Source organism: Asterias rubens, chromosome 2 (assembly GCF_902459465.1).
Source record: "Asterias rubens chromosome 2, eAstRub1.3, whole genome shotgun sequence".
Lineage (NCBI taxonomy): Eukaryota > Metazoa > Echinodermata > Asteroidea > Forcipulatida > Asteriidae > Asterias > Asterias rubens.
Window position 1 is genome coordinate 9,819,407 of NC_047063.1, and position 12,307 is coordinate 9,831,713.

At 40.0% G+C, this 12,307-nt stretch overlaps 1 protein-coding gene across 2 annotated transcripts in view; it reads right to left on the reverse strand.

The window, feature by feature from the left end:
* LOC117307040 (GATA-binding factor 2-like) overlaps positions 1-12,307 on the reverse strand; it is a 45,083-nt gene that overhangs the window by 15,186 nt on the left and 17,590 nt on the right. Inside the window, exons 3-4 of one of the 2 annotated variants that reach the window (XM_033791677.1) lie at positions 10,538-11,119; positions 4,444-4,586 (exon numbers count right to left, since the gene is read on the reverse strand). In XM_033791677.1, coding sequence (XP_033647568.1) covers positions 4,444-4,586; positions 10,538-11,119 — 725 coding nt within the window. Of the gene's footprint in view, positions 1-4,443; positions 4,590-10,537; positions 11,120-12,307 lie in introns of both variants that reach the window. The other variant, XM_033791676.1, reaches the window with a different exon arrangement.

The following is a 12,307-nucleotide window of genomic DNA, read 5'->3' on the forward strand; positions in this document are numbered from 1 at the left end:
CCCGAGGGTTTCACTGTGAAAAAAAAAAAAAAAACTAAACAAAAAAAAACGAAGAACAGGTTTTCTCATGGCTGATCAATTCGTTATACTTCATTTAATTTAGATTCATTTCAAGACATAGTTGAATTCAGTGTCAACACTTAATCGGACGTGGTGGGTTTAGGCAAGCAGGTTGGGACATAACACACATTTCCTGAAGGACTCTCTACAAAATACGGACTCTTTTTGAATGCCTGTGCTTAAAGAACTTTGCCGAGTACCTCAAATATTTGAATTTTGAAAAATGTATTTGGACTATCTTGTGCGAGAACATGTACATGTAAATGAACGAAACTGATACGTATGGTGTGCGAATGAGACAAGAAAGTCCGAAAGACAGTCAGACGCTTTGTTTCCAACTTTATGGCAAATAACTTTTCATTGCACAAACATTAAACTCAATCGATTCATGATTACTTATATATGTAGTTGTATTCAGGCCCCGTTTGTTTGAGTTTTGCTATGGCTTGTTTATTGAACTTGTTTATATAATGTTTTTAATAATAATATCATTTTGTATTTGTATATTTTTTAATTTCGGGGGTGGTGGCGTGGTGTGGGGACATGGAGGTTACAAGTTACTGCCGAGTCTTAAAACTCCTTTAAACCGATTATGTCCTGATATATTATCGACGGTAATTGCTTGATTAAATATCCTCCAAAATGTAAATGTTATCAATCAGTGAATAGCATTTGGTGCATGCCGGGTCTGAATAGCTCATACACGCTCTATTTAATGGTCTCTCTGGATGTGGTGATGTATTCACTTCAATCAGTGTTTTGTCGTTCAATTATTCCATCTTCATTATGATTACGACTCCCTTGGATATCGAAACAACAACCAATGCTCAATTGGTGACTTAAAGACAGTGGACACTATTGGTAATTGTCAAAGACCAGTCGTCTGACTTGGTGTATCTCATTCTCAACATACGCATAAAATAACAAACCTATGAAAATGTGAGCTCAATCGGTCGTCGAAGTTGCGAGAAAATAATGAAAGAAAAAACACCCTTGTCACACGAGGTTGTGTGCTTTCTAATGCTTGATTTCGAGACCTCAAATTCCAAACTTGAGGTCTCGAAATCAAAATCGTGGAAAATTACTTCTTTGTCTAAAACTACGTCACTTCCGAGGGAGCTGTTTCTCACAATGTTTTATACTATCAACCTCTCCCTATTATACTCGTTACCAAGTGAGGTGTTAAGCTGATAATTATTTTGAGTAATTACCAATAGTGTCCACTGCCTTTAAGTGTAAACACGCCTCATATAATTTATATTGTTTAATATTTCACGTTTTTTAAATTGAGAAAGTAATAAGCTGTCTCGGACTGCTTACTAACCAAAAGAACTATGGTTTAAATGGAAGACAACTAATTAGACAATTTGCAAAGAAATCTGCAAAGTCGAAACGTCTGGCCATTAAATTGTGTTTTAATTTAGGCAGATGCGATGTCCGTGTGACCCCTGAGAAGGGATGATGGCAAATGTTTCCAAGTAAGACCAAAATACCGAAAGCAACTTGAGAGAACTATGTTAAAGATTACCAAAAGGTTAACACCTAAAAATAGGTGCACTGTATAGCTCATGTGAGGTTTTTAAAATACAATTTAGTGTTCCAGTTGATGTCATAAAGAGAGTATCGGAATTTCCGCGTTGGTGGCTTTGTTACCATCCATTTTTAGTTATTTTTTGCTTTATTGCAGGAAGCTATTTTTTATTTACTTTAAAGATGGTTGTTTCAATATTTGTCTTAAATCACTAGACAGTGAATGAATTGGTCAATGGTGCACTCAAACACGCACGCTCTTGTCCAAAGACAAAGTTGAACAATGTCCTAAAGGACAAAAGATACATAATTAAATAGGCTGAGAAATAGAATAGAGAAAGTGGTTCCAGGCTAGGCTGTGACGTGTTTTTACTTATTTATAGTGGTGAGTTTCTTTTTTAAGGATAAATGCTTTTTGTGCTATAGTTTGCAACAACCAACCAGTCTGTGGAACAATTTTTGTTTGTTTGTTTGTTCGTTCGTGTTTTGGTTTTTTTTTTGGGGTTTTTTTGTTGCTCGTTTTGTTGTTTGTTTGTTGTTTTTCCGTTTATGAGGATTTTAGTGGTGGGGTTGTTTGCGTGCTTTTTCATGTGGGGGGGGGGGGGGGGGGCATACACTCGACTTTGACAGTATTCCTGGCAGCATTATTTTTATGTCGCTTAACTTCGATTTCTTCAATTTCCATCGACTGCAAAATATGTATTTAAATTACTCGCAACGCTACACTGCACGATAATGATAAATTTGCTACATCAATTCGGCCGAAACTGAGTGACTACAACCCGTGACTGTATTCATCTTGTACCGCACTGCATTTACGAGAGTGTTCGCCTTGCAATTCACCTCATCAAGTGCACCCTTCAATGACTATAGTAAATTCGATTTGTCCAACCCTTGAAATATGACGGCCTGGCCAAGTGACATGTAAGCCTTCGTCTAATTTTTGGCGCGCTTGCCGAGAGAGGGTGGGAGGAGGTGAAGGGGGGGGGGGGGATGCGGTATCCCTAAGCCGAAAGCACCGATGAATTCGAAAAACACAGAGCGTAGCAAATACTCGAGTAGAGCAGACGACCGACAGGAAATACGCTGATTGAAATGGCGGCTGGGATTGTTACCAACAGGATGGAGGCTTTCCCGCCTAAAACTCTCCCAAGCAGACGACATTGGTAAACAATGACAAATTGGGATTACTGCGCTCCGTTTTGGAATAATTCGCGGGTGCTTTTAGTTGTGTCTTGCGTTTATTACGGGGCTGTGAGTGATCAGTGTTAACTGCATTGGAGACCTGGCGACCCGTCAAAGGGGGCTGGTAATTTCTTTTTACACTTGAGCTGTAATCATTTAATATGTCATCACATTAGGCAATATTGGCTCAACTAGATTTACTAATAGTCCGTGTGGAACACTCTCTGAATCACCCCCTGCGAACGTGGTGATTTTTGAGGGACACTGTACTACAGTAGGATGCTCTATTTTTACTCCTTTTTTAAAGAATAAACTGCGTTTGTTGATGGAGGTGCTCCATGAATAGATTTGAAGAAAGATCATTTAACAAAACGGTGATGTTTTAAGTGTGTTTCTCACGTAATCGTAAATATAAGATTTTACCTGCGTTTCGATTTGGAGGCAGCGTGAGCTGTTTGCAGCAAATACGTTAGTCTGGCGATTTTTTTGCCGCTGCATTGTTTTATTCTGATACTTCCAAACAACTGCGCAATCATACCACTGTGTGTTGCAGTGCTCGCATAACATCACGTATAGTGTCAGTTCATGTTCATGTTCATATTCCGTTACCGGAATGCACTGCTAATTTCTTCCTTTGAAATAAGCACCCGGCATCATGAACCCATGATCGTCGCAGGTATGAATTGTACAGACAGTCCCAATTCTTTATTTGCTATTTCATATTTTAACGTTTCTTGTCTCTACCATGAGTTTGAAACCAGTATCATTTTGTTGTGTACAGTAGATATGAATGGATGAATGAATGAATGGATGTTTTTGAGAGTTTTGTTTTGAGAATGTGCAACTTTCCCCAAAATTCTGAGCAAGACAGTGCAATATTGGTTGGGGGATATACTTTTAGTATTGATCTGCACACATTTAAATTAATTTTTGGTAGTTTGGTAAACAGAGTCAATGTAGGCTATCATAGAGCAAGAGCGATCTTTGTTCTATGGTTGTATCTCCTATCTATTTTTACCTCAATGCTCCACAAACATTTAATTTTGGAAAAAAATGGCAGTGTCTTGTCATACATAGACCATAAAGAAACCCATACAACATCAGCTGAAGCTGCTATGATTTAGTACGGAAACAAGCGGGGTCAGGGAACAGGGTGAGGCTGCTTCCTATCATAGCCCCAAATCCAGGTGGGTACCAGGCTGGATGGGATTGTCACTCAGTAACCCAGAAAAGAGAAAAGGGGTTTGGGGACCATCTTCCATCAGATTCTTGTCAATCAATGGGACATACTCGCAATCGGAATAATATTAGCTATGAAGACAAAAATGGACATCGGGGACTATTTAACTTGATACGACTCGGGATGTTAGGGGATTATTGTGATCGGGTTAAATGTTGATATATCTAAAGATCATGACATCAATAAAGGTCAGTCACAATAGTGTATGGGTACCAGACCACTCGTTGGCTTTGTAGATTGTACAAGCTCAGTGTCCACTGGTGGATTTCACTAAGAGTTAAGACTAGTGTTATCTCGAGTTCGGACGAGTTAAGTGATCACATACAAACAGATTTGTCTGTAAACAGTTGCATGTTTAGTTTCTCTGTCTCTCTGTAATGCAGGGTTGTTTATGCGATTCTTAACGCCGTCAATACATAAGGTCTTACCAGTCTCCGCTTGGGTTTGATGAGAGGTCTGTTCTGCCCGTTCATCTTATGGTACAAGCCGCACGCATTGCACAGGTAGTGCCCGTTACCGTCACGGCGCCATAACGGGGTCGATGTAGCCCCGCAGTTACAACATTCACGTCCTTCTGGAAGAAAAATAGAGATACCAAGATATTGATGAACAACAGAGATATCAGATATTATTGGAAGTAGGATATCGAATTTATTGAGAAACATGACACACGGGTCGAGTTGAACCCTGGTTCAACTGAAAACAAGTTCTCACGAAGTCAAATTGATACATCGGTGTTCCGTATCATAGTGCCACAGTTGAGTTTTGTTGAGTCGTGATGGGTGAAAAGGGCACATGCTAAACATAGGTAATTTTCAAAACCACGGCTTTGAGCTTGGGTAGGCTTAGTCTTTGGCTTTTGCTTATGCCTGGTCTCTGAGTTATTTAGAAGACGCTTTTCCTATACCCAGATACCCAAATGATGTATGGTCTGCCATTATTACATGATGCAAATTCAATGCACGGCTCAGTTCATGCACGTGAGAACCTCATTTTCAAAAATGGCCGCGCAAGCAAGATTAACCTTGCGTGATGACGTCAACTGAATTGGGCCAATAAACTTAATCTGCGACCCAACAACTCTTGATAACAATAAAGACCACACAGCAATAAGCCTCTAACCAAAATGTGGAATGGTGTGATGGTATAGTTCACTGTGGTTTTCTATTGGAGTTGACATGGTGAATAACCCATGCACTAAGGGCCTATATATAATGCACTTATAAGAACCATAATACAATACAAAGTCCTCGGACATCCTGAATCTGAGTTTATCTGATGAAACAATGGGATGTCAGCTGGGAATAATTGGTCATGTCTGTACGATGAACTTAACCACCATTTGATTACTGTGTACCCTGGGAATCTAAGGTACGAGCTCTTGTGTGTTAATGTTGATGTCGATGTTGTTAGACGCTGTATATAGGTCAAAGTTGTGGTGCACTGTTCGATGTAGTTTATAGCCTACCATTACAAAAAGAGTGACGTATATTCCAGGGGGTTTTTTCTGGCAGGCAAGATACTAGTATAGTAAGACACATGTAGTATTACTACATGGGCACTGACCAAGTGGGAAATTTCATATTCTTTTTCATAACTTCTACGTTAATTTAAGACTTGTAAAACTTGTAAAAATAACACCTGTCCAGGTATAAATTACAAATTGATAATCGGACAGTGCAATCTCATTGAAATGCAAGATGTTATGTTTTCTTTCAAGGTGTACAAATCGTGCCTAGAGGAAGTCGGGGCTCTGTGGCCGCTTTTTAAATACATGTTATATCGGACTTGGATGTTACAGGGTCTAGTTGTGTTTGAAAGGGGTTGTTTTCATGTCAGACATGTTGGCAATAAACCGACTTTTCTAATAGAGATTTGGATAGGATGAGCATATAACTTACTGCTTATCTCCAAAGGACGGTCAAACAAGTAAAAAGTGTTTACCACATGCAGTTGATCAAATGAAAGTGTTTATCTCTGATTTGACATTATTTATTGTTTTGAAAAGTCTGTATGGCTTCAGATGTTTCCAGTTTGGGCAGATTACAATTAAGTTTGAAATCGAGTACGGTGTTACCCTCGGGGTAGTTTCACGATGTCCTCCAAAAATGGCGGAGAACTCAGTTATTTCACAACAAGGGAAAACTCTACATTCTTTACCGATACGAGCACTTCTATCGCACAGAACAGACACCAACAAAATCTGGGCCCTAAAATCCTGCACGCTTACAAGGGCAAGATATCATATTTCACATAATAGACCACCGCACACCCGGTGTTGCAATGTATTTTGACATAAACAATCAGCCCAGGAGTGATGCCAGGGCCTCGTAACCCGACACCGGGGCCCACGTGGCAGCACACGCGTCACTGCCGATGGGGGTGTCGTTTTGGGGGAGCTACTTCCGGGAGCGTTTCCAAGGAATCGAGACTGGTGCGGCCCGGAGTTCGAAGGCCACCTCGCACCTTGAGGAAGGTTTGGAAAAAAAAGCCAGGAAGTTGCATCAATGTATTAACTATAATCTAAAAAGAAGAGCACTCTATTGATGTTATTGTTGTTGTTTTTTGTGTAAAACAACGAGCGGGCAAAGCAATGTCTATCGATGGTTGTTTAGGAGAGAAAGTGCAATAATATAATGCCAAAATCCATAAAAAAGGACCTTTGCGTTGAAATTGATGTACGCTGCTTTCACTCACTCTACCTTACTTCACACGAGAAATAACTACTTTAAATGTGTGCAATGTTAAGTTTATACGAATAATAAAAATGCCATGTGTCGGGATAACAACTTTATTCTATATCGAGCGGTACTGAAATCATAGGTTTTGCCAACATTTTGTGACAAATATATTTGGGGCTGTTTAAAGGCAGTCAAAGGCTAAATCAACCAGGCACCATTTTATGAGACACGTTGATTAAAAGCTACAATTGCCATCCAACCATGCTCGCAAGTTCTAAGAAGGTCACAAGTTTACTTATTCATTGTTCAGTGCATCATGATGACTCTATATATGGACCAATCAAACTGCACTATCATTATCAGCCACTGTCAAAACTGCTGCTCCAAATTATCAAATTTACAGCCTCATTGAATTAAATGAAACTGAAAGACTACCCAGCAAATAACTGCAACCCCGACTTGCAACCCCAACTTGGCAAATCTTATAAATGTAGGCTTATTAAACAGAGCGAAATGTAGAAATTCAGTCGATTGTTCGTTGTTTTGTTGTTTTCCTTCGACACTCGTCCCAAGTCCCCACCACATGGCATGGTCTTCTCGCTCCATATTAATACCAAGGCAGAACCCTAATCTTAAGATTGGATTTTATTAAATTTCAACTTCCTGGTTTCAATATTATAATGGCTTTTGCTGTTAACCTTCGGGCACAACAACATGTGGTTTGACCATCAAACACTGAGCGAGAGATCGGGGTGAATTATGGATTCTTCCTGGCTAGTTCCTGGAGAGCCAGGGACACTTGGTGCTTGGCCAGGCTGTGACCCCCAGGCAGGACCCTCTATTCTAAAAGAAAAGAAAACGCCGTTTCCCAATAGATAGAGATAAGTTTTTAGAGATTACCAGTGCAGAAAGTAGAAAAGATAATTAAACATCCAGTGAACTTTGTACCCGACGTTCTCTTTAAGAAATTCTGTACACTAAAGCATTGAAGAACGAAGTACTATACTAACTCATTGTTAGCATTGTTCTAAATACGAGATAATTTACGGTGACTCTGTCTGTGCCCCTTATATCTAACCATATAGCAGGTCAAACTTCCCTCCTGTGATTTACTTATGTGATATTGTATTTATTGCATGTATTTTCTGTTTGATCTGTATTGTATAGATTATGATGTAGATTTGAACTTGATCACTCAATCATGTTTATTGACCCACCTTATTGAATAAATTAACCCGAATAAGCTTCAAAATTCTTAATGAACTGCCTCTGATTACCAGAAGGCCCAGTCTTTGTTTTGAGAAATAAAAATGTTTAGAGTTAGGCAAGAGATTAACTGTGTTATTCAAGTTGATCACTAGGAATTAATCAAACGAAAGCAAATTCACTGTTGATCATGCACAGCCAGAACGTATGTGTAAACAAAGCATAGTGTTTACCACCTGAGGTGGGGCATTGAGTGAAGACTATGTCCAAGTGTCGCTGTGTTTATTTGACATCCAACTATGCATCTTCGCAATACATATCATTTAGACGTCAGTCAATATTAGACTGTTGATCAGTCGTTTACCGCTTCCATTATTATAATCATGTTATAATGAAGACAAATAGTCAGTACTATATTTTTCCAATATTTGACAGCATCTTGTTTCAGTTATATTGGATGCCTGATGCAGGCTATTTAGAGCAGTGTGAAGTTTTCATTTTGTTTAACTACTATCAAACTATTTCAGATGAGGCATATAAAGATGGTTGTCACAAAAGATCGAGCATATCATTGTAAATCGTATTGCTTTTGACTCAAAAAGAAAAGCTTTCGGTAATTCAAGGCTGATTTGTCTTCTTCTTCTTCTTCCTCTTCTTTTCCACCTCTCACTCTCTATATTTCCTTTACGGCCTCCTCTTGTCTTGTTATCTTGTTTACTCATTTGATGTTTAATTTTAAGCGGATCCTATAGAGTTAAATATTATTTCGTGTTGTGGTCTTCATGGAGCTGGAAATACGTTATTGCAAAAACAAAAAGCTTAGCAGCGCCATGTGGCCAAATTAAAAGTACATTTGAACCACGTGGCCAAGTGGTCAATAAACGCTGGGATCAAACATGTTGCTACAAGTTTGATTGGAATACAACATGCTTGATTTGAATGACAGTGTGTAAATACACATGGACATGTTTGCATTGTAAAAGTGGTCGGTTTTAAATAGATAGATACTGGAAGTCTGTATGCGATGAAAGTAAAATCATTTGTAGGCTATCAGGTCTCGATCTTTCTTAACTACGGATTCAACATAAAAGTCATAAAGGCACTTGAACCTTCCTCCAAGCTTGAACCTTCTGGTACTGAACTTGAACTATGGCTTTGAATTTATTTTACACACGATGTATTTGAGGATAACACAAACGTTGATATCGTGAAATTTTGGACCAACTAGTATTTACAAACGAAGTTGTGTTTGAAGCTTTGCATGGTGTGGAGGATACGAATAAACTATAGTAAACTTGCGGAAATAGTAATAACTATCTTTTGGGAGAGTGTTGGTTCATATTTCCGTACATGTTTTTGTAAAAAATAAAATGTGGAATTTGTTAACCTTATAGATCAATATTCTTCATCCTCGGTGCAAATTCTTATCTATTTAGCTTGAGATTAAGTGCTCCTTGTGATGAATCTTCTTGTTGGTTCCAAAGTTCCTACATAGAGAAAGGACCAGAAGGGGTTCCAACTATAGGTTCTTACCAGGGAGAGTGTTGGTTCATATTTCCGTACATGTTTTTGTAAAAAATAAAGTGTGGAATTTGTTAACCTTAGATCAATATTCTTCATCCTCGATGCAAATTCTTATCTATTTAGCTTGAGATTAAGTGCTCCTTGTGATGAATCTTCTTGTTGGTTCCAAAGTTCCTACATAGAGAAAGGACCAGAAGGGGTTCCAACTATAGGTTCTTACCACCTTCTGATGTGTTCAAACTAATTGTACAGCCAAATAGAAAGTCATTCCCACCCTTGCATAAATAAAAAGTGCCTTAGTTTTGTACAGGAAAGAAAGGTTAAGATAATAATACCACTGACGCATCGACAGTTTGATTGTTAGAAACAATAGGTCTGGACATTTCCTCTTTACCATGTTGATTTTCTGGGGGATGACTTCTTCTAACTGGTGGTAGTATTGGTTGGTATTAGAGGTCAGATATAGTATTACAAAACAATGGCTTTATAATGAGGCATATTGGGTACGGATTGGTTTCAGATTTTCATACCAAAACTTTGCAAAGTTATTGTTTTAATTCTACAAATGATGCTGTGTCTTGTGGTAACTGCTGTGATTTTTAGGATGATACGATATGGCGTTTTTCGATACCTCTTATTTCTGGGAGATTTTAAGAGTGACAATGTTAAATGCAAAAATATTTGGAGCTGGACCAACTGTCTGTCTGGGCGGACCGGGGACCAGGCCAGCGCACTAGTGCGTGAGGCTGCATTAATACATTATACAGTGGAGGGTTTACTATTTTTTATAATAACTGGAGGCAGGCATTTATGCTGTCTCTCAATCTGTATGAAATATCTGTTCGAAACTCAGTCTGGTAGAAGATGCCCTTAAAGTGTTGAAGTTGAGATCAGTTTTTGTTACGGTTCAATTTCAAAACACAAATAAATTACATCAGACCAGACAACGTATCTGAAGTGAAACTGAGAACAAGGTCAAAACATATTTCATATCTTCTGAAAAGACTAAACAGTTCTACCTTAATTTTGTTTGACACCTAACAACCATTGATTGACTTGTAATGAATGAGGAGTATTAGTAAAACTTCAACATTGATTAATTATTACTTACCTGAGCTGGACCTGCTTTTGGTTCGAGGCCGGGGCGCAGATCCGTTGAAGTTCCGATTACCAATCACCGCTCCGGTGTGGAACCCCAACGAGTTGGAGAGATCCGGGGCCGGAACGTAGGTAGCGTACGGCATATGATGCTGGGTGCTGTACGGTGTGTCGGCAGCCGATGAGCCCGTTGCCATCGACATGTTGGCTGAGGATGATGATGAGACAGGGGAGGTAAGATGGTGATCCCTGTGCATTGATTTATCCTCCATGTGGGTGTACTCACTGGAGGGGTGGATGCTCAACCCGGCCGTCGTCAAATGGTCCGGGGTGCTGTCCTTCGGTGGTGTCGGCGGAAAGTTGAACAAATGCGAGCTGGATTGAGAGTTGATTCCACCACCCGTAGTGGAGCTGCCGAGAGCCGGTGGACCACCGTGGGACGAAACCGCTGATGAGGCCCCACCAAAAGGGCTGGTACACCAGGCGGAGTGATTGCTACTCTGGTGGACTGGGCGAAGGGTTTTACTGCTCTCGAACCACTGGATAGTTGGAGTGTGGAAATGTGGCCTGCAAACTTGGCTGCCAGAAACTCGAGCTGTGAGTTTGGGTGAACAAAAATTATCACTTTATGAGGCTTGGAAGTCAGAGCTGCTATTATAGGAGATTGTTATAAGTTGGAGCCCGGTTTAATAAGTGCACTTTATAAGTTCAGTTGTGGCGCGTGTGAGGAGTACGTATATATAGCAACAGGACTTTTTGTGTACAGGTCGATCGGTCATGAACACGATGTGTGGACGTACACTGAGAGGCTGGGACCCGACTGGCAGCGAGTTGGTCTATTTATAATCTTGGTCTCGGGAAAACGTAAACTAATACGACACACAGGAAGCAACTTTCAGTTGAGTCCAAGTTATGGGCTTGACATGCCAAGCGCGTGGCACTGCGCCCTGGGTCTCGACATCCTGTGAAGAACCGCATTGAGCCCAGTGCCAGGCTATCCCCCTGGGACTCCACTGTGCAGCAGACCTATGGGTAAAATGGGTGGTGTGGAGACACAGACTGGGGGTGTACAGAGCGCAGCGGCAGCTAGCCCAGCTTTACACTCACCCGTCCGGTAGCCTATTTTTCAAGGTGTTCGGCTCTGAGGTTGCCCATGATCTTATATTATGTCTCATGAATCCTGCACTGGATAATTGACACATTACTAGAGAGGAACCTTGTTGGATGAATGAGCTCAGGATTGGGTCAAGTGTTGATATATTGAACTATAAGACAAGCCCCCAGGACATGTACAGAAGGTTGGCTGGGTTCAAGACTCTTTAAAAAATGAATGCACGAACAGATTTATTATAGCGAGATCTACCAGTTGGAATTCAGTGCAGTTTCATTGAAATCATCAGTGCTCAGAATGCGACCGTCTGCTCGATTTGCTATTGTTGTAACTATTGTTGTTCATAACTAATGACTCCCTGTTCTTTGGTTTGCAGGAGGTATGATCACGCCCACCACCAAAACAAATCTAGTTTTACTTTTATGGCATCCTTTCATAAGGTTCAAGGCCTAAAAAATACACTACGGGGCCAAGGAGATCATTGCCTTTGTTGCCACGCTCTTGTTGCCTCTTCTTAAGATTCTCATAGAGTTTAAAGGTGGTATCCAAATGGAAGTGCCTTTAAAACTGCGAAATGAAAATGCCTTGCCCTCTCAAAGATGAAAATTCCTGGTCCGAAATTAAGAGAATTATTTTTCATAAAAATGGCCGACTTTCGTTAGTTTAATTTAT